Genomic DNA, 23659 nt, shown 5'->3' with positions numbered 1-23659 from the left:
ATCTGGTTTATAATCACTCAGAGTGTCACTGCTAGGCGCTCGCTCATTTAGTGCTCACAGGAGGGTGCTGCTCACAGGAGGGTGCTGGTACATAGAAACGATTCCACTGTTACAAGCGATATTACCATGCCTGCATTTGCTTTCTCGAGACTTGCGAAAACAGGTTGCCCCTCGTTGGCAATGGGATGAAGGATTACTTTAAGTTTCTGACTCGTTTGGCTTTTCTGACAAGTGCACAACCATGGAGTTTTCCTGTGTGCGCTTGCATACATGGTTAGATTATACTATGGATGTGCGCAGTGGTTTCTCTGCTACAAGTGAGTCGAGTGGCAGTTCCTATAATGTGTAATACTGCCCAAGTGCAAAATCATAACATGTATATCTATTTCAATGTATGTAACTTTTTATTCTCATTATAAGTGTTTCTGCAAGCCCATCTGTATTCATGAATAAACAATGCATGTTTACCTAGGAAAATATCTTTTTCTTACTTTATGGTCACTTTAAAAAAAATTGCGGTTATTTTTTTAGGAAACAGGTCAGCATGAAAATTTTAAATCTGCAATAAAAAAATTCAATCTTGGGGGGCCGCATTTGGTGAAAAAAATTGACCCTAAAAAGGTTAGGGGGGAAACAGATAGTTTTAAGCCCTGCTCAGTGTTAAGGAAACTACATTCCCTGTGCTTATCATGCCACTGAATAAGCTGAGCTTTTACTACAAAGGACTGATTAACAACAGGCAATTATAAGATTCATGTACTCGACTCTCTAAGAAGAGAAGACAATTTAGGCAGAAGACTCAAGCAATGCTACATGGCAAGGGGAAAAAAATTTGCCAAACACGCCACATGTGACATTAAGAAATGTAAGATCTTAAAATCTTAATTATGTTCCTTGCATATTATGCAAGTTGGGTGTGACAGCTATGAAGTTTACTATACCTTCGTAGTCACCAAAAGCAATGTCCACTGAAATATGTGAGCTGTTTCAGCTTTTTTGCATGAGCTCATGCAAAACAGTCATTTTCAATGGTCTGGGGTTTCATCCCTTGCTAAAAGTCCCTGATTGACAGGGTTATTAAATGCCATTAGTGTAATATTCACAAGAAGGCCAAGAATGAATCCAGCCAACACTTACGTGAGGTAGAATAGAACCAATAGATATATCGTATAACATTAGGGAAAGAAAGAGATGGCAGCTACCACTTTCCCGCACTAATTATGGATCAAATCGGCTATCCAGTCGCGTCCCATCCTTATTAAATAAACTTCATGAAAACGGTATAGAGATAACTGACACTACTAGGAAAACATTACGAGACTTCCTAATTCAAACTGAGTAATTATTTTTTTTTTAACGTTACTTTGGCTAGGGGAAGTCACTACTTGGCTCCTTTAAATTAGGTAGTTTTTCATTTTGATGGCATTTTCGCATATAGGATGTAACCTGCAAGAAATTTACGCACATCTTCATTTGCTATCTATGTTTCTGCATGTCAAGAAAATGTTCTATGATGAATTTTACAGCAGTTGAAAATAAATATGTATTTCTGTTATATAGTGTATATTCATATATGTCATTTGTACTGTATCATCTTGTATCACTGATTGTACATTTAGCCTCACAAGTTTTTCACTTATACATTTGTGCATTGCACACACTAAAGTGTACAAACATTATTCTGTCCCCGTTGTCATAGATAGGGGCAAGAACCTTGTCAAGCTGCAAAAAAGCAGCTTTTAGTTCTTGTCCTAGTGTTCATTTTTTGCAAATGAATGAATGCTAAATAAAGATTGATTGATTGATTGATTGATTGATTGATTGATTGATTGATTGATTGTATACTATTTACGCCATTTCTAGAAACCATGTACCCCACATATAGTTTTTTAGGACTGTATACTGCAAACATTTTTTTTGTGATTTCATTCTGCGTGTATGTACCCATATAGTTAACGGGCACAAGAATTCACTAGATATGCGCCAAAAGGAGGACTACTTGAAAAGTGGCACCATGCACTGTTTGCAACACCAATTTTTAATTAGACCTGTGATAAAAACTTAAAAATAAGTACTTAGATTATCTTGAGTACTGAGCAACAACACATGAGGTACGAAGGAAAAACAAACACATTGTTAGTCCTTTCTTTCCTCGTCCCTCACCTCATGGCACTTGGTCCTCAAAACGAATGTATATCCACTTGCCCAGGTTTCAGTTCATTTGCTTTCATTATTAGGCAGTTCATAATACAGTCAAACCACAATATAACGAAGTTTCACTTGCAACAAAAAACTTTGTTAGATTGCGAATCTCATTAATTTGAGGTTTTAATGTTTCAGTAGTAAAAAATGTTGGCAGAAATTCCCAGAACATTCCTGGTGGATAGTATCTTGTCAGCAAGCATTTATAAACAAATCGCAAGAAGGTCGGGCATAATAGCGCAGTTATGAGCACCAGTGTGTGTGGTGATTTCGCTGAGAGCAATGCATCGACACTGCTCATGGCGTCCGGGATTTGCGTGTGCTGCATCGTGAGGCACAATAAACCTCAGACACCACGGCTGACTGCGCTTAGTGCCCGTAGCGGTCATCGGATGGTGCCCACAAATTAAAAACAAGTGTAAAAAAGATACACATAATTTTCCAGAGAAAAAATAATGTTGCGGTTTCGCCAGAAAGACGGAGAATTGACGGCCATAGAAAAAGGACACTTACACAATGTAAGGTTCATAGCTTTATATATATCACACGCACTCAGGAAAACATGAATAGGTTTTGCTCTATCAGCATGAACACTTACTATCACTACACAAACGAACATTTTGCACTGTGTCAAAGAAACTTGACACTATGCCACCGCCAACACTAGATGTGCAGAAACACAATGCACCAACCATCTCAGCTCGACCTTCGCACATAGCACAGATTACCTCCATGATACAGCACATGGCTTGTGTATGGACATGCACGAGCAGCCACAGCAAGGGTAGAGGAGACATGCACGCTAGGGGAAGACGGCAGATAGGCACACATCTATTTCATGTGCAGCACAGGTCCTGGCCAAGGCTGGCACATGCAATTTGCATGCGAAAGATGCGCCACACTTGCACAAGACTCATGCAGGCAGAAAGAATGGCTTTCCATGCGCAGTCAAACAGCCTCTGTTAAAATTCTGCAAGTCATAGTCTTCCATCTTCTGACCATCAAAACTGAGTTTGAATTACAATGATCATGACAGATATTTCTCTTGTATAGCTATGAAAATTGGGTGTACATTACTTATTAAAATCGAATAACTACATAAATTATTCAAGGTTGGCAAATTGACATAGAGGTAAAATCATTTAATAACCATTGGCAATAACTTTCAAGCTACAGGATCAGGTTAGTCATGCCATTTACAACTTTTATGACCACCTTGTTCAGCAAACTGTAAACTGAACTACAGAACAATCCACATATGCCCAAACACAAAGCAAAGGAAGGTGCCTCACCCCTCCAAACTTGGGGATGACCTTCACTGCCATCATTTTATGTTCAGAGCTGAAAGGTATCTCTTGAAGCCGCACATAATGGTTTCGCACATCGTAAATTCCCATCTGCAATGAAAAGTGGACAGACATGTGTATAACACCAGAGGTACAAAAATGCTGCTTAGCTAAAATAAAATGCTATTCTTGAGTACTAAAAAACCCATCAGCAATGACTGACAAAGTTAGCAACAGCTTCTGTGACCATAATTATGTGTAAACATAAATGGTGACACATGCAGCACGCAATTTGAAAGCTTCTGAATAAAATGTTTGGCGAAGTATTTATCTGCAGCTGCGGTCAAATGCCGTGGTGAAGCATGCTGACAAAAGGCCTCAAATCTGTTATAGCCTCTCACACTCATCCTTTTCCTCAGTAGTCATGGTGGGTTACATTGTTTGCAGGCTTCTTTCATTTGTTCCAGTCGGTGCTCCCTTAGTGCCCCTTCTTTGACAGTAAGGGAACACTGACTGCACTAAAAAAAAGTGTGCTGTTCTCGAGTTGAAAGTAAACAAAGATCCTGGCTACCCCTTTAAGGAGGATTACCTTTCCAACTTTTTGAGGCAAGTAATCCAGTTACAATACCTTGTGAGCAGCGGCCAACAAGGCCCCTTCTGTTGGCTGTCCTCTGAGCTCACTTCCCAAAATATCAGCATTATTGCAGATGGAGCCACACTGCGAGAAAGAACAACATGGCAATGATCATAAGTGTGCGTAGGGTCATTCAATAAGGGAGCTAGAGCATACACCGCTACCTCCAAGGCACCTTCTGCAGATCACCTTTACTGCAAACCTGCCAGACATTAAACTAGAAAACATTGACTAAGTAATCTTCACCCAAACAAGGAAATCTGAGTGCCTCCTCACCCTGTTTACTGTCCTAAAAAGAAAACTAAAGGCAAACAACAAACCAGGCTAGATTATTATGCTTACCAACATTTTTTGACAATTTCTGATTTAAGAAAATCTAGAAATCAAACAGTGAAGCTGTTAAGAGCACTTTGTAAAATTTTTATTTAAAATAAAGATGTGCAATTTGTCTAGTATTATTCAAGGACATCACTTCAAGAATCTTTTCTAATAAAAGGCTTTTCTTAACTGCACAGAGCCGACCGCAAAAGTTCTCGGACAACAAAATTCACGAAAAAATTTCTTCAATGCGCAATTTCATCACTCAACCCTTGAATTTAGGTGAGAAATTTGGTGATCATATAGGGAAAGATTCAATGCACCTTTAACTTCAAGGGCAGGTGCACTACATGCAACAAAAGTTAGTTTTTTTTCTCCGATTCTGAAACTCTTGCAATTAGAGGTACATCGTGTGAGCACAGTTACCTATATGCAATAAAATGCCACCCCTGGCTAACCTCAGCAGCCTTTCTGTTCGTTTCGTCGTTTCTGCTGTACTTGAAGCTGCGCTGCAGTGCTGTCACATAGTAAGACATGTAGCTGCAACTATAATCGCAGCAAGTTTTAGTATTAGCAGAGCTTCATTACTTGACACCAGATGATGTCAGCAACAAACTTATTAGTCATAAGATTACTCTACATTTAGCCCTGCCAAAGGTATGACTTAGTTGTGTTGTCTAAAAAAATACAGTGCTTACAGGTTGGTAGCAATAAACACGATACTAAGTGACAGAAATTTCAAGGAACTAAATTGCAGGTAGCCTTGAAAGACTGCCTGCAATTGAGTGCCCTGTGGGCACTCTGCTGCATGCAGACAGCATTGCCACTGACAGGATTGTACACTACACTATGACACTATGACAGTATTGTATACTGACTAGTTTTTCTTTATGCATCAAGAATTATTGCAGGGCAGCTTTTCGAGAGGATTAAATTGAAACAAAGTATGAATAAATTTCCTTTCCCAATTCCTTGCGTGACCTGATGACACTACCATTGATGGCATTATTTGATGTTGCCAGTTTGAACGTCTTCTCCCAATTTTACCCAGCCTTTAATGAACTGCACCAAATGCTTACAAAGGTTTCATGAATTTTTTATGCAAATGCAATGCCATTGTTTCTTTATTTAACAAATCAACTTACTAGCTGTGGCCAGTTGCTGCTAGTTTCTGCAATATGAGAGGAACCTGCACCCATATTTCAACATTATATAGCACAACATAGTCTTTTATGTCATTTTCTGTATACCAAACCTCTGCTCACAGTAAAACTGGGATATTTATCCTTTCCAAAGAGTGATTACCCTTCTAGCTTTACGAAATATTTTTCTTTGACCTAATGAATATGTTTTTTTTTTTCCCTGACTAAAGGACACTGGGGATGGCTTTTTACAACTCATAAAGAAAAAAAAAAAAGAAAACTGTAAAACAATTCTTCATTTTCAGTAATAATGCCTGATGAAGGGGTCAACACTAAGTGGCACTAACTGGCAAATATAACATGTCCACTTCACTGCTGCCTAGTTTTGAAATCAAAATGTTTTTTTCATCAACCAATCTTGGTAAAATTATGCATACTTGCTTATGTTTTTCATGCTCATTTCGAATGTCCTTATGTATTTTGTACAGATCAATTATTTAACGAGTTACTTAAAATTAATAAAAAATCTCATACTATTGTTTTGTCTTTATTGTTAGAAAATGGAAAAATAAAAATTTAATTTTAATGCATGGGTCCAAAGCCAAAAAGTGAAGATTGCAATAATGCAAGCATATTTAAAATGTGGTAAACATAAGCACCATTATAATACATTGATGTTCACGTTTTGCAAAGTGGGAACAATGCAACCAGAAATAGAGCTAAATAAAATTAAATTTTGAAGCCAGAGCTTTAAAATCTGCTTGCCATTATACCACTTATCACACATGCAGCTTTCTAATGTAAAAAAAAAATTTCGTTAGGAGAAAATTGCAAAAAACGACTATTGCAAAAAACGACTAAAGAGAGGAGCAACACTGGTTTATGGAGTTAATTTTGTTATTACTTGATCAAAATATTGATCCTTGCGACAAAATACTTTACAGATTAGTATAAAAAGAGTTACAGATTTTAAAAATGTCAGTTCTATAAATTCTATTTTTTCGTGATTTTCGGCCTCATAAGACCAGGCTGCCCTCTTCATGCTGTACTGCCAGCACATATTCACAACAAAAGAGGCTGAGATCAAATTCCGAGTAAATTAGGCTTTTATGTTGCTAAGAAAATTATTTCACAGCTTTTACACCGCTTCCAAAGGTGCAACTCACATGAAACAATCATGCACATATCATTACTGAGATAGGCTCAAACCGGAGGAAACACTGAAGGTTCAGGGCACCACTTCATTTTTTTTACATTTTACAATTTGTCTACAGGGTGGCAACACATTCCTGTGGTAGGAATAATGCTTCCACTTGCCAGTGAAAGGTCTATAGTACAGACATGAACTTATTTTGCTTATTAACTCCATAATTCTGGTAAAAAGCATAAATTGCTTCAGTGCACAACATCATTAATTGCATCTACTCTTCATGTGACCGCAGCAAAATGCACACCGAGAGCCCTGCGGCTAAGCTTGCGAAGCAGACCTCCCTGTGACATCAGAAACCCCTGACATGTGCATTTGTCACGGTGCAGTGGCTGAAAGCCACACCACGACCAGACCAGTGAAAGCTGGGCCCACATTGACAAATCAGCTCTAATGTTCTCGCTCCCTACTAATTTCTTCGCATTCAGCAGGTCATGAACCTGGTTCGCTGCTTTCATTGCTTGGAAATGTGGAGCCTCCCTCTTAGCTTCTCTCCCCTCTTATCCCATTGAGTGCTCAATGAGCTGAGCTTTTGATGGCACAGTCACACTGTGGCCTGAGTGTCCGATAAGCCAAGCTGACCGGTGCATGCTTCATTAAAAAAAAATTCAGGGGTTTTACATGCCAAAACCATGATCTCATTATGAGGCAGGCCTTAGTAGGAAAATACTGAATAATTTTGAGTGCCTGGAGTTGTTTAATGAGCACCTAAATGTAAGTATATCAGTGTTTCTGCATTCCGCTTGAATCGAAATGTGGCCTCGAGCTCAGCAGTGCAGCACTATAGCCATTGAACTACCATAGCGGGTGGTGTATGCCTTCTTGTTAGAGGTGCCATGTGATCATGTCCTGACCAGCTCTGACTGCCACGGAATAATGTGTGGCCTTCTTAATGCCTGAAGCCACACTGGACTCATCACACCTTTTCAATTGGTTGCATTAACAAATGATGTAATTAATTATTTGTTGTACACTTGAGTTATTGGGGGTTCACTGTGTAATTACGTGGTTGACAGCTATTCATTAAAGAAACAACAAAAAACTGTCATTACTTTTTATCAGAGGAAGCATTACTTTCTTTGGAAATTATTTTCTTTGGAAATCTCAGAACCATTTTTAATGAGGTTTGTTGTACTTATGCCATCAATTTCTTTTATAAACATATGTGCAAATTGAAAATTTCAAACAAATGAAGCAAGTTTACAGTTTAGCAATAAAAAATCATGTCATAATTCTGTAAATTTACATTTATTAAAACATCGAAAGTGCAGAAAGAAAAATGGTATATACCACTCTGAATTACAGTCAACGTTGGAGATTTCAGACTCTCTAGGAACTGCGAAGACGTCCAAAAATCGGGCAGTCTGAAAAAACGGGCTCAAATCGGCACGTCTGAAATAGCTCTGAAGGCCTGCCAGTAAGCTTATTAGGCATATTGATGCTCATATTGTGACAGGAGACGGCGGGTGCACGCGTGTATAATTAAGGAATACATACTGTGTCCTGTGACAACGGCTTCTGCCCACTCTTGGTATGCTTCACCACATAATACTTTTGTATAGAGGGGAAACTAAATTTCGGGAACCAGCATGATGCAACACGTCATGCTTTTCGAGTTTCGAAGACATTGGTGACGATTACAAAGGCCGAGTCATCACCATTGCCAATAGCAGCGAATTGTTTTAATGAAAAGCAAGGTATCGAACAGCAAGAAGCTTGGTAGCGAATGTCAAAGCATTTAGGCCTAGCGTCGCCGTAGTGGTGGTTACCAGCAGATTTCTATGCGAGAGCACCTGTTCGAGGTGGCGAGATAATCAAAATGGCAGCAGTGGTGGCTTCAATCAATGCTGTTTCGGACCTGCGGCCATGGCAAGAACTCCAGCAAAATCGGACAGCGAAGAATTTTTGAGTCCAAAATCTCAGACATGTCTTATACATTGATTCTATGCGGTAGCGCGGCGGTGCCGCGAAGGTGTCCGAATCATCAGGCATGTCCGAAAAATTGGGCGTCCAGAAAATAGATCGTTGACTGTATACCAATAATTTGTGAATAGGATCTTGTAGCACTCATGTAAACAATGTAACAACTTTAAGTAAGCTATTTAATATATCATATCTATCCACTTTAAACAACCTAAAAGATACAGCTTAAGAATTGTGATCGCCAGTCACAGAAAAGGTAATTACTAGGGATGTTTGAATATTTATATTTACTAAGTGAACTGAATACGAATGTTCAGAAATAATTTGCTTTGAATATTAATTTGACTACTAAATACATATTGTATTGGGAAGTAAGCACAGTATGGACAAAAATTAAAAATAAAGTCACGCAGAAACTCCTCTGGGAGTTGTCTAAGTATACGTAAGCATTGTGCCACTTGCTCATCTCCACGCAGCTCGGTGTCATTATGAATGTTATGAAACTTTACTCAACCAGTATAAACGACAGCACTGCAGCGACACGAACTGCCGCAGACAGCAGCACAAGGTGAATTGATGATGCAAGCAAACTACTGCAGGTGGCAGTGCCAGGTGCACTGATGATGTTCCAATCATTATAGGCCGTTATCGCTCATTTTAGCACCTGATCCATCCACGTCGAATCATTATGAACCGTTATCAACCGTACTCCGGCGGCGGCTGTTATGCTGCGGCCGCATGGGCCCTACAATGAAAGTGGTCTGCGATGGGGGCAAAGAGTATGGCAAGTGCTGATAGCTTCATGAGCACTGTGTTCTCGCTGCTTATTTCAAATTGAAGCAAGAGGCAGCACAAAGGTGCATTCGTTCGCTGCTGCAGGCTCTATCTAGAAAGTGATCCTCTTATGGGGCAGATGGGCAGACAGTTTTTCTCGTTGGGTAAGCATAGAAATGCTCACGCATTTAAAAATTCATAAAATGAGTGCTCTTAGTCTAACTGCAGAAGCAAGTGAACATCATTGTCTTGCATAGCTCAAGAATAGGAGGCGGTAAAAAAATTACTGTTAATTTTGTGATGAGAAAAATAAAGAACGTGGAACAAAATAACTGCACATGATCTAAATGCACCTATAAAGTGCCACTGATATCGTAGTGACCAATTGAAAACGGTATATTTTTCAAAAAGGAACTAAATGTAACACCACTCACCATATTACTGATGTAAGCATGGTATGTAGGCTCCCCTAGGCAACTATAAATTACTCAATATATGTCAATGAGTCTAAAATAGAGGCTTTCTTATTGGTTTAGTGGAAGTTCTAGTTGCTTGCTTAGGAACTACTCCACCTTATCTGCAATACTGCCTCATGCACCATAAGATGCACCTCATTTGGAACAAAGCTTACACAAATGGTTAACTACTTCTAGCTGAGTTGAGGTGCCAGCAAACTGCAAGCTTTTATACATAACGCACAGCTATTGTTTGTATCAACGTTTGCACCATGCAGGCTTTAGCAATCATACTATACTTGATGTTTCTACAAAATCAATATTTGAAAATACTGAATATCAACTTTCTATTCAAATAGCAGAAACTATTCAGAATATTCTCGAATATTCCCAACTTCTAATAACAATTAACGACCCATTAAAGTGGCTTTTTAGTGAATCAAGAGCACAATGCAAAATCTGAACTTCTAGATAATTCACGCAACAGCTAACCAGAATAGTAGTGACAGTACAGATTTTTTACCTCGAGAAATAGCCTCAGTGAATCCATTTGGGCATCTCTCTCTCCAGGCTCAGTGAGAATCACATGCCCATCTGCATTGTAGCCAACTCCTGTAACCTGTAAAAATTTAAGAAATGGTTGTTCTGAACAACTCCAAAGCTGGAGTTGTACTCATCCTGCCAGTTTGTACCGACATCACATAGTACAAATCCTATTCATCCACACTACAGTTTCCTTTGTGTTGCTTGTAAGGAACAAGTTATGTGTTACGTTGTAGTGCTAGAGCTACCACGAGCCAGTGGTGGCACTGTTCATGGTAGTAACAATGGTACAAGAAGGCAACCAGCGATGAGGATTTGCCAGTGGCCAACGAGCCAGCACAAGCATGCTACGTGTACAAAATAAACATCCACTTGTTCTTGTTCAACTTGGTGTCTTCATATCAACTGGCAACAAAGCTGGGATTATTATGCCACAGCAAGTATGCCTAAACTGGAACCATTCACCAGAGAAGGCGGCCAGGAATGGGAAGAGTATGGGGAGCGTTTGGAACAGTATTTTATTGCAACTGACGTTGCAGAAGGCAAATGCAGAGCCGTGTTTTTGAGCGGCTGTGGGCAACCAACAAACTCACTTCTGCGCAGGCTTCTGGCACCAGATAGATCGTTGGAGGCTTTACTAGTGAACAGTTTGGAACTGCTGCCGGTGCACTACTCTCCAAAATTTCCAGTTATCGAGCAGCAATATCATTTCTAAAGCAGGTCACAGAAGACCAGGGAGAGTGCAAAAGAGTTCATGGCCACCCTTCATCAGCTCGCCAACAAGTGCAAATTCGGACTGGAGCTCGACCACAATTTGCGTGACCGCCTGGTGCACGGTATGTACGAGGACACCATGCGCCGACACCTGCTGAAAGAAGCACATTTGACGCTGGATGAGGCAGTGAAGATTGTGTCGGCAATGGAAGCTGCCGCACATGGCGCTGAACAGATTACGGGCCAAGTTCACGAGGTGGCGATAAGTCACATAGTGTCAGAGCCGGCACAGCGTTGTTTTTTTGCGGTGGTCCCCATCAGGAAAATATCTGTAGATGGATTGGGCGGCGTTGTTTTAAATGCCAGAAACATGGTCACTTTGCTCAAATGTGCACAAACAGGAGTTCAGTAGTAAAGCAGACAAGTGACCGCCGCGCACGTCACGTGCACACCATAGTTGACAATGCCGAAGGCGCCACAAAGGCTGCGCCGGAAGACTACGACTCAGATGCAGGCACCGTTAGGAAACTCTGGGTTTTAGAAATGGCACCGTCACCTGAAATGAACAGTCACATCACATAAAACGGCCGAGCAAAAGGTGCTGCCCATTTTCGTTGAGGTTATGATGTAGGGGAAGCCAATTAAAACGGAATTGGACACCGACGCCGTGGTTTCAGTCACTGATGAAACGAAGTTCAAGAGCCGTTTTCCCGACTTCAACATGGAACCATCAGACCTCAAGTTGCAAGAATATTTTGGTCAGCTTTCGTCAGTTTCGGTGGTCAACGAGGGTCAACACAAAATTCGCGGGAAGAGCAGGGAAGTTATCATTGTTCATGGTGCCAGGTGGCACAAGGGCTCTACTTGGGCGAAATTGGGCCAGAGCATTCGACATGCCTTTGGAAGACATAGCCAAGGTTCACCAGTTGAGCAGTGCAGATGCACTTGTCAGTCATTATGGCTCACTGTTTGCTGACTGTATTGGGACATTTGAGCGCATGCAGGCCAGCATAAAAATATCAGAGGGAACGCGGCCAGTATTTTGCAGACCTCAAAATGTACCATTTGCTCTGCGTGATTTAGTAGAGGGAGAACTTCAGCGGCTACAGTGAGAGGGCATCCCAAGTCCTGTTCGATCATCGGAATGGGCAGTGCACAGCATGCCAGTGCTGAAGAAGGATGGTAGGGTCAGGATCTGTGGCGACTTCAAACTCACAGTCAAAGAGACTGCCATTACTGAAGTGTACCCCGTACCGAGCTAGAGGAAATGTGGGCGAAGTTAGCCGGGGGACAGACATTTTTGAAACTAGATCTGCAGGACGCCTATCGGAAGATAAGTTAGATGCTGTGTCAAAAAAGTTTGTTGTTAACACACAAAAAGGTCTTTTCCAATACAAGGCAATGCTGTTTGGTGTGGCTTTGGAACTAGCTATCTTTTAAAGGGAGATGGAGGCGTCGTTACGAAGTTGCGAAGGCATGGAGGTGTACTTTGAGGACATCCTTGTAACTGGATCCACTAGAGAACACCAGCAGAACCTGGAGGTAGTGTTGAGGAAAATGCAGAAAACCGGGTTGAAGCTGAAGTTGAGCAAGTGCTTGTTTTTCCAATCAAGTGTGGAATACCTTGGGCATGTCCTTGATGCTGAGGATTTACGACCGGCACCTGGCAAGGTTGAGGCAATTCTCAAGGCACCTGAGCCAAATAATGACAATGAATTGCAGAGTTACTTGGCCCTGATAAATTTTTACTGAAGTTTCCTACTGAATGTGTCGACAACACTCCAGCCCTTGCATGAACTCTTACAGAAGCGCACACCCTGGAAATGGGGTGGAGTGCAAAAATCAGCTTTCACCAAAAGCAAGACACAGCTCATGTCAGCATCAGTGCTGATGTACCACAACTCTAAACTGCTGTTCATGTGTTGCAATGCTTTTTATGGCGTGGGAGCCGTTTTAGCTCGCAGGCTAGAGACCGGGTTAGAACGGTCAATAGAATTCGCATCCAGACGACTGACGCCTGCAGGAAAGAACTACAGTTACCTGGAAAAAGAGGCCTTGACTGTAATATTTGCAGTCACGAAGTTTCACCAATATGCTTGGGGATGCATGTTCAACATTTTTTTTTACCACAAGCCATTGTTGGGTCTGTTGGGCCATGACAAAAGGGTACCCCTCAGCAATGTTCACCAGGGCTGTTGCGCTGGGCTTTGACATCTACTGCTTACAAGTACCACTTGGCATATCGTAAGGGATCAGAGCTGGAAAATGCTGATGGCCTCAGTCACCTGTCACTAGCTGGCTGCCCAAAAAAAACTGGTGGTCGGCGAGGTTTTCATGCTGGGAAAAGAGTACCCGACCCTGTTATCATTGGCAGCTATGTCCTTAGCTACCAGTCGAGACCCTGCGTTTGCCACTGTTTGTGAGGCATTGTGGCATGGGAGGAAACTATCGGGGAGATGAATGAAAGCCATTTGCTCATTGCATGGACGAATGCTCAGTACAAGAAGGTTGTGTTCTCTGCGCATGCTGAGTGGTGATGCGCACAGCTTTTCGGCAAGCAGTACTAGGGGTGTTACATCAGACACACCCTGGCATGGAGAAAATGAAGATGGTCGCAAGGAGTGATGTGTGGCGGCCAGGCTTAGATGCAGACATAGAAAACAAAGTTAACAGCTGCACGAAGTCCCAGGCATATAGGTGAAATGAAAAACCAATGCACCAGACATCGTGGCCTTTTCTAGATCTTCCGTGGTCACGCCTGCAAGTGGACTTCAGGGGCCATGGCAAGGGGTCTATTTTTCTGTCATGGTTGATGCCTACCCCAAGTGGGTTGAGGTCGTTCATATGGCTGGTCCCTCTGCAACAGCCACTATACCATGCCTGAGGACTATATTTCCCACTCAAGGCTTACCAGATGTAATGGTGAGTGACAACGGGCCAGCGTTTACCAGCAGTGAATACGAATAGAGTACCCCTCCTACCATCCAGCGTCTAATGGTACAGCTGAGAGGGTGGTCCAAACAATAAAAAAACAAATTAAACAAGACAGGTGTGCGACACTTTGACACCAGCATATCAAACATTTTGTTTAATTACAGAAAAACTATGCACCACCTCACAGGTTGTGCACCAGCCAAGCTGCTTATGGGCCACCAACTGAAGACTGAGCTGGATAGGCTGCATCCAGATTTGAGAGTTCAGGTTGGCTGGAAGCAGTTGCAACAAAAGGATAGGGCTGACAAGAATGCAAGAACAGGGGGACTGCCTTAGCCTGGCACAAGAGTGTGGGCACGAAACTTCAGAACTGGACCACGGTGGGTTCCCGCGAATGTCGGCACAGCAACAAGTGCATCATTCGTGTCAGTGATTCTCGAAGATGGCTCCTTATGGATATGCCACGGTGACCACTTGAGGCTTGAGCATCAGAAGCATCATGTCAGGATCAGCTACAGCACAACCAGGAGAGAATAAGTGAGACTGGCTCCGATTTAGAAATGCAACAACCAGGAATGCTGCGGACAACCGAGATGCAACTAAGAGCCTCAATGACAACTGAGATGCCCAGCGTACAAGAACCTGAGGCAGAAAAATCCAGAGGATTGGCAGAATGTATGTAACCCAGCAGTCAGCTTAGTGTCTCGATCACCACCACTTAGAAGGTCAACCAGGCAGTGACGACCAGTCGTGCGCTATTCTCCCTGAAGCTTGAACTGTCTTTTCCTTTCTTTTTTCTTCTTTGTGTGGGAAAGGAGTGTTACGTTGCAGTGCTAAAGCCACCACAAGCCAGTGGTGGCACTGTTCATGGCAGCAACAACAGTAAAAGGCAACCAGCGACGAGGATTTGCTAGTGGCCAAAGAGTCAGCACGAACGTGCTACGTGCATAAAATAAATGACTATTTGTTCCCGTTGGACTTGGTGTCTTCATATCATTACGTGTGACATCTTATTTCACTACACATTGCTGAATTTTGGCACTTATGCATAACACTTAATATATATTTGTTTTACTGGCTTGTGCTCAGAGACTAATATATAAAACTCTTATGTATTTTAAAAAAACAGGCTTCCTCAGATCCCATTTTCTCTTAATGCTAATGCTAAATATATTGGATAAACCACATGCACATATTTTGAATGAGGACACTGAGTGAGTCTGAAAAAGTAAAAGAAAATTATAAAATTTAAAGGGACTGACAACTGATCTTTAAGGCCCCAGTTTCCTATGGTGCAACGAAAAGCTCCCCCTCAGTAGTGCTTAAACCTGCAGCATGTGTATTTTTGTAAGCAGAATTTTTCGATCTGAGCAGCACCCAAAAAAAGAAGAGTCCCTCCTCCAGCAACACAGAAGTGAGGGCGATGATGATAGCCTGCCTTGCAAATTGTGAAAACCACCAATTGTTCTGCTTCCACAGAAGTGAGTGCAACTTTAAGAAACTATCAATATTTTGACCTCTTCAACCATTTTTGATAATCAAAAGCTGGTACAATAAGTTTTCGTTGTTGTACAGAACCTCCTTAAATTTGTATCATATTTTGCCCCAAGTACATGCCTACATCACGGTTGGCTGGCCCCCTGCGTCGTTATTCTGTGGATAGATAAGCCAAGCCAATTCATCGAAGACAATGCATGAAGTAACAGTGAAGGCAACAGCACTTTTCTACTCACTACAAATGAAGGCTTTTCTGCACATTAAAAGTTAGAAAAAAAACTTCGGAAAAAAGTAATGCATGTCAATACTAATAAAAAGAACAAGAACCGTGTAGGCTAGAAGAAGGACATGTAGTAAGTCACTTATGCATCTTCATGTTTCTGCGGTGTGGGGCGCCAAAGGTCATTTTTCACCATCTTCAGTGAAGATTTAAAAAATATAAATCCACGCTTAGTGAGAAAGACAAGGCTCGTTTTAGCCAATCCGATAACGTACCCGCCAAGTTCGAAGAAACTAAATCCAGGTGATCTTCTGACTGGGGGGCGGGGAGTTAAAGGGTAAATGCTATCAAAAGTCAATGAAAACAGTGCAATGTAAGAGTTGAGGAGGACGTTGGGATGAAAAACTTGGAAGGTTTATTTACATTATTTACAGTGAGAGTTAATTAACAGTCAAAGTCATTACGGGCCGGCAGCAACTCGGACGCTGCGGCCCGCGGCAAGAAGCTCGAAAGAGAAGAATTAAGGAATGCTCTAGGAATGCTCTCTTGCTGCTCCCGGTCTGTATCTTTTAAGCCCTTCGGTGTCTCGAAGATACGTCACGTTCGGCCAATGGGCGAGCCCGCTCAGGTGTCGTCATTTTCGGCCAATGGTAGGCGCCCGTGCGATTGTGTCACACCCGGCGAAGAGAGTCGCTGTTTGGTCCCCAATTGTCCGAGGGCTTACTTCTCCCTGCGGTCTGTCCTTGCCGAATTGCAATGCGCCGTCACAATAGGCGGATGGGGGCGACGCTGCCAGGGTTTCAAGGTGCATTACACCCGTCTTGCCTCTTGGATCCAAGTTACCTGGAACAGTGCCAGGCTCTCGCTTCACTTTCGGGAAGAGTCAAGCAGTGAATAGCTCTACCTGCGGCACACGAGGTGGGGGCCGCCAACTTGTTTGCACGTGCCGCGCCTCTGGAATGTGGTATCCGTGCTTCTGCGCTTTTTAATTAGCTGTGGCGCAATTCAATGTGGTCTGGTGAACTCGAAGGAGGCTCAGGAAAAGGTCCCGTATCTAACAGCTCGTTCTCGCCCCGGAAGCTCGGAATGGCCGGTGAAATCAATTCGCTGGCCATGAGGAACGCTGAAAGAACCTGCAGGGTACTGGTGTCGAGCCTCGTTTGACGAACTTCGGGATCCTGGGCCCTGGAGAACGTACACCAAACAAACAAAACAACACAGCGCTGCACCACGTGTAAGCACAGGCTCTTCACCCCTGACTCGCCAGGCTATTACTGAGTCAAAATGAACCCTGATCTTTCATATCCCCAATTTTGACAAAGCAGTTCCAACCACCTTTCCAAGCTGCTATCCATTTCTCCCCGAATGCCGACAAGACCAGAGTGTCATTGTTGTAGTAAAACAATGGGTCGTTGCCGTTGCAAACAAACAATGAAAACAGCCAAACATAACTTAAGTGGCCTAACTACTCGAACAGCATGTTTCCAACCTATCACAGTGGCATACTTATCGCATGCATTGGTGCCACTGAATAGTCTGGTCAACTTCACAAGTACGTAATCACAAGCACGCTAGCCTTGTGGTCACTAATCACAACGCGTACTTGCGTCGTAGGCAAACTTTTTATTACGCTTACTCATGTTTCTTCCTTTAGTCCCTACAGGACACGTAACTTAAGCGAGCAATTAAACTTGCGGGGCTTACGCACTCCACAGAAACCTTAAAATGATGCGTCTCCTAATAACTCATTCCACGCATACTTATTAGAAAAGTCAGAATACGGCTGCCCTCAACACACACGAGCAACCCAGTAAAAAATCTGCTTCCTTCCGTCCGCACAGGACACGCGCTAAAGGAACTAAGAACACTACTCAATGCAAATGATGCACTTACTGAAAACCTACGCGGTTAAGCTTAGAAAATAAAAAAACGCTTATAAAAAAAAGAAGGTTAACTAAAACACATGCGCGCTATGATAGGCCACTCACCGATAACCTTGACACTCAGGTTACTCACACACAAAAAAAGAAAGCCTATCTACTTATTAATGAACACCTCGCGATACTACATGTTTACAAAAAAAATGCGTCTTTCAAATCTCGAGCTTCTCAAACAAAACATAAACAGAGCTCATACCTTGCATATTGAGAGAAACTTAAATCACGAGAATTATCCGAGTGCTCAAAAATAAAACTAAACACTTCATTTCTACGGAAGCACTCTTGGCCTCCCTTTCCAAACGCTTACGTCTGACTCATACTTTGAGCCGTACCCGAGGTGGTCGCGGTCCGAAAGCTACTCTGGCTACCGAGGAACAACAAAAGGGCTGACTCACTATCAGCTCCCCCAAGACGTTACAGTCCCCTGCCAATTTGCGTCCTGGCGCCCTGCTTTCATCACGACCTCGACTGACCGCGTCGCTACTCCCCACCTGGTCTCGTCTTGCCACCTTGCGCATCTTTGTACCACACGCTGAGCTTCGAAAAGAACGACGGAATGACGAGGAATTTAACTGCCCCGTGCCGTTTGTCCGCGTCCGGCCACAACATGCTTCTCGGTCTCCTTTTGACCGGTGGCTCGAACGTGTTGGGTGCGTCAACATCGTCAATGATGACCGCACCTTTCTTTTCTCCGCGCCCTGCCTTTTCGCGCCTGTCGCCGTCTTTGGCTTCGCTACATTAGCCACCGCATTCCGATCTTTACGGCGCTTCTTTCTGCGGCACTTTCTCTTTGAATTCTCTTTCATGTCGGTCTCTCGCGCCTCGTGCTGGCCGTTACACATCTTGTCGGCCCGGATCGGTCTCTTACCCGCACAGTCTGAATGATCCTTAACTAAATCATCCCTCTCTTGGCTACCTAGACTGGCGGAGAGCTGCACCGATCTCTGAACAATGCAGTTGTCTTCTCTTGAGCTACGCAGCTCGCAATCCTGAGAGCTGTCCTCAACTGCATCGTCCAGCTGGCACTTCACTTCGGCACACAGATCTGGCTCGACATGGGTGCTCGCGTCTGTCAAGTCCGCAGTATTCTGTACCTCGCCAACGACCTTGCTAACATTACATGCGACGCACACTTGCGGTGACTGTGCCAATTTGTTCGCAGCTGGCCTATCTGTCTCTACAGTGCTCTGTTGGCACAGCACCTCGTCGCTTTCACTCCGGCCTTTAACGGCCTCTGTTGCCACTAAGGCATCGTTAGCAGCTAGCCCTTTCCCTTTACCTATGAATGTGCAGCCAATCTCACAGGCAGTACTCTTTTCGTCGGCTTTTGGCGAAAATTCGGCAAATACTCATTCTTTTGCTCTGTACTACCTACAGAATTTTCAGACAGGTGTTGTCTTTGTTCCGTTAACTGCTGAAAATATTGTATCTGTTTTTCCAATGCTGCTATCTCTTTCTCGTGCTTTTGCTCACGCTCACGTTCTTGATACTCACGTTCACGTTCATTCTCGCGTTCTTGACGCTTACGCTCACTCTTACATTCACGACTCTCACGCTCACGTTCACGATCCTCACGCTCTCATGGTTCTTGTATCACCTCCCAAGCAATCTCAATACTTTTATGATCATTGCCACTATCTTTAATCGCCTTTGTGATAGCTGGTGTTTCCATCTGTTCGTCCGCCTCAACTCCCAAATCGTCGCACACCAATAACAAGTCTAACCTCGCCAACCTTCGAAGATCCATGGCAGCTGCCCCGACTGGTGGTTAGAACTGTTTTCTTTATTTAATTTGTGCAAACACACAATGCAACAAATTCCCAATTCTGAGAACTATCATAATGAACACACAACATTTGAAGTCTGCCGAATCAAAAGGAAAAAAACCACGCACTCACTTATGGTTGCAGCACCCTGCCATCTGGTTCATTGGTCCGCTGTTCCCGGTTCCTCAGGACTGCCTGGGTCGAAGGCTCGCTCTTCTTCGCTACTCCCAGTTCCTCAGGACTACTTTGGACGAAGGCTCTCTCTTCTTCGCTGTTCCAAGTTCCTCGGGACTCCTTTGGACGAAGGCTCTTTTTCGCTGTTCCGGGTTCCTCAGGATTTCTCTCGACGAAGGTTGATCCGTAGCGCTGCCACCAGTTGTTGCATTTGGAGGCGATCCCACCGCTGGCAACCAGTTGTAGGAGTTGAGGAGGACTTCGGGATGAAAACTTGGGAGGTTTATTTACATTATTTACAGTGAGAGTCAATTAACAAGTCTTAAAGTCATTACGGGCCGGCAGCAACTCGGACGCTGCGGCCCGCGGCAAGAAGCTCGAAAGAGAAGAATCAAGGAATGCTTTAGGAATGCTCTCTTGCTGCTCCCGGTCTGTGTCTTTTAAGCCCTTCGGTGTCTCGAAGACACGTCACGTTCGGCCAATGGGCGAGCCCGCTCAGGTGACGCCATTTTCGGCCAATCGGCGAGCCCGCTCAGGTGTCATTTTCGGCCAATGGTAGGCGCCCGTGCGATTGTGTCACACCCGGCGAAGAGAGTCACTGTTTGGTCCCCAATTGTCCGAGGGCTTACTTCTCCCTGTGGTCTTGCCTTGCCGAATTGCAATGCGCCGTCACAATAGGCGGATGGGGGCGACGCTGCCAGGGTTTCAAGGTGCATTACACCCGTCTTGCCTCTTGGATCCAAGTTACCTGGAACAGTGCCAGGCTCTCGCTTCACTTTCGGGAAGAGTCAAGCAGTGAATAGTTCCACCTGCGGCACACGAGGTGGGGGCCGCCAACTTGTTTGCACGTGCCGCGCCTCTGGAATGTGGTATCCGTGCTTCTGCGCTTCATAATTAGCTGTGGCGCAATTCAATGTGGTCTGGTGAACTCGAAGGAGGCTCAGGAAAAGGTCTCGTATCTAACAGCAAGAAAGGCTGCATTGAGTTATATGCACAAAAAGATCTCAGTCAGTGCTAGATGAATGCAGCCCACTTCAAAAAAAGCACATCTGACTAGAGCAGCTGCCCAACCATGCTGGGAGTGTAACATGAGGCCCAGTGCACAGCGCCGAGTCAGCGATGGTAAAATGTCCATATTAATGCTGGTAATGAAGGCAGGCACATTACCTCAGCGTGGTAAAGCTCTGATGTCATGATGGAGCAAACAGTCATCTCATTTTTTGTCAAAGTTCCAGTCTTGTCCGAGCACACTACATTAACACAACCTGCAGGGAATAAAAAAATTTGCATTTGTACTTCCTGTGCTTCCAGGTAACTCACACTTTGCAAACAACAAAGTGCTGTAAAATATGTATGTAGGCATTCAAGCTAGAAAGACATCAAAAGATACTGCCACACGCAAAGTCACATGTCACAAGTGAAATGGAATTTGGCTGCTCTACCCCATATTACTAGTACCTCATATTACCTTGTGCAAATCTGAAGCTTAAAAAGTCCAAGGGCACCTAAGCACTTCTTACAACTTATGAATGCGAAAGCATTAATGTCTAATTGAATACCGCTGAGCGATCCTTCAAGTTATGAACTCCTCACGGGCAAGCGAGCACATTGAGACGGTTGGCCAATGCCTCCTAGATAGCACAAGGCCGGTGCACCTTGATCCGTGACGTCATGCTACTTTGCTTGACTGCCATAGGATCTAATAGGGACGCTCTCGAGTAAGCCACGGTGATTTTAGCATCACCGCTTTGAAAATGGAAATTTCGATCCAAGTAGCCTAACATCATAAAGCAGAGTGCACACGCCACCTATCTAGAAAAGGTTGGCTTGGCACATCTTGATTTGGCCTTACCAAGGCACAGTTATAACACAGCCGAGAGGTTGCGCGAACAAGGAATGCACAGATAACAAAGGCTTCCAAGAGCGAGAGCAAGGATGGCGTGGTGTTACGGCGATGCCCTCTACCCTCATGCAGCACCTGGCATGCTATTGTGGCAGCAGGTGCACCCTTTTGCCCGCCCTGCTCCGTCGAGGCACACTCATGACGTTGCATTGCAGCCAATGGGAATTTAGGTGCTGCTTTTCGCTTGTCCAGATGACAGACACCGCCTTTTACGCTCAATGAGCCATATGATGCTTTTGCATCAAAAAAGCACGCTAGTCAGCAAGATGCTTTACAGTTATACAAACACACAAACTAAAAAAGAAGGTCAGATGGTTGGTGCATAGACATTCCATCTTCTCTCCTGAATTTCAATTTTATAATCAGTTGAACATTGCTGTAACAAAGTCGTATCTGACAGGAAAATACCTTCATTGCATCCTACATTCCCTTATGAACATGTGTTCGTTACATGGTGATATCGGAGACAAACATGTTAGATTTACTTTGTTATATTCACCTGCCATGGTAACTTAGTGGCTATAGCGTTGCACTGCTAAGCACGAGGTAGTAGGTTATATTCCGGGCCACGGTGGCTGGATTTCTATGGGGCTAAGATGCAAAATCACCCGTGTACTTAGCACCATGTGCACATTAAACAACCCCAGATGGTCAAAACTAATCCGGAGTTCCCCATTACAGTGTGCCTCATAATCATTGTGGTTTTGGCATGTAAACCCCCAAAATTTATTTAAATTCTTTTATATTCAATATTTTATTAAATTCGTGCTCATTAAATAGAGTATTGAATGTTGATAGTTTACATGTTTAGAGAAGTACCGATTGTGTAAGAATTCTGCCAAGGCTGTCATGTAGTTGATGATTACCTCCAGGTCACAGTCTCCACAGTGCTAGGAGCCTGTACCCTGGAAGCCTGTCACCAAACGGGTCAACAGAAGCACCGAAGGATAGGATTTGTGAGTTTTGGAGGCACAATGCAGCCACCAAGTTGGCGGCAATATTGCAGACAAGCTAACTGGCATTTCCTAAGCCAGTACACTGCATCAGTGTGCTTGGAAGCATCAGTCTTGTGGTGTACAGACAGAAGCGCCAAGGAGAGAAGCATGACAACAAATTGAAAAAATATATATATATACCGTATAAGGCAATAGTGCTGTTCGGGGAGCCAAGAAAAAGAAAATAAGTATTCACACTAATATAAGATGATACAGTCGACTTCCAATAATTAAGCAGCACATATTTCATAAAGTGTGATGATCGGGCTGATTAGACATTGATAGGCACATAGATTGTGTGTTCGGTACGTGGTGCCAAAATTTACGCCAATTTAATACTCGTCAACAACCAGCATGCGTGACCTAGGATCCGACCACCATGATGAGCCACTCGTATGAACATACCAGAAAATTCCGAGCAAGCGCCCCCTCCTTTTCTTCACCCTGTTCACCACTTCATGCATTTTCACCGGACCACTTCGCTACAGGTTTTGTAAACTTTTTATGAAACTGCATAATAAATAACATAAAATGACACAATTCAGTGAGAAATAAATTTACTGTTTAGCTGCATTGTTTAACTGCATAGCCTAAGCCTTCGTCAGTACCATTTTGGTCAAACATGCGAAGTGTCACATGTGAATTAAGCGCAAGACACAGTGCGCAATCTTGCGTGCGATCCATAATATGACACGTCAGAGTTCGACTTGCCGCATACGACGATTCGGGACACATGGTACGAATGAGAGAGCAGCGCATAGCTGCACCCAGAACAGGCACCCCTGCATGAACTGTTGGAATGACTTCGCAAATGAAGCGAAAACAAACTTTTGCACAGATCATTCGTTTTAAACAAAAGATGCCAATATAAACACGACTATACGAGCAGTGTAGACGTGTTTCTGCAAGGCCACGTCCGCAGCTTCAGCTCTTTTGACAGCCACCGATAACTAGGAGCTGCAGGCCTAGCTTGCTGGTTGGTGCTTGCAACACGACCGCATGCAGCTCGTAATAAAACACCTATGTTGGCAA

General features: G+C 43.5%; 1 protein-coding gene across 3 annotated transcripts in view; it reads right to left on the bottom strand.

Annotated features, from left to right (window-relative positions):
* Positions 1 to 23659, bottom strand: part of SPoCk (secretory pathway calcium atpase) — a 131594-nt gene that overhangs the window by 76146 nt on the left and 31789 nt on the right. For all 3 annotated transcript variants that reach the window (XR_012829881.1, XM_075700922.1, XM_075700918.1), the window contains exons 11-14: positions 20897 to 20994; positions 10465 to 10560; positions 4117 to 4206; positions 3495 to 3599 (exon numbers count right to left, since the gene is read on the bottom strand). Coding sequence is in view for 2 of the 3 variants with exons in the window: in XM_075700922.1 (XP_075557037.1) it covers positions 3495 to 3599; positions 4117 to 4206; positions 10465 to 10560; positions 20897 to 20994 (389 nt within the window). In the remaining variant the exon portion in view is untranslated. The remainder of the gene's footprint in view (positions 1 to 3494; positions 3600 to 4116; positions 4207 to 10464; positions 10561 to 20896; positions 20995 to 23659) is intronic.

Source organism: Dermacentor variabilis, chromosome 1, assembly GCF_050947875.1.
Source record: "Dermacentor variabilis isolate Ectoservices chromosome 1, ASM5094787v1, whole genome shotgun sequence".
Classification (NCBI taxonomy): Eukaryota; Metazoa; Arthropoda; class Arachnida; order Ixodida; family Ixodidae; genus Dermacentor; species Dermacentor variabilis.
This window is presented reverse-complemented; position numbering and strand designations above follow the sequence as displayed.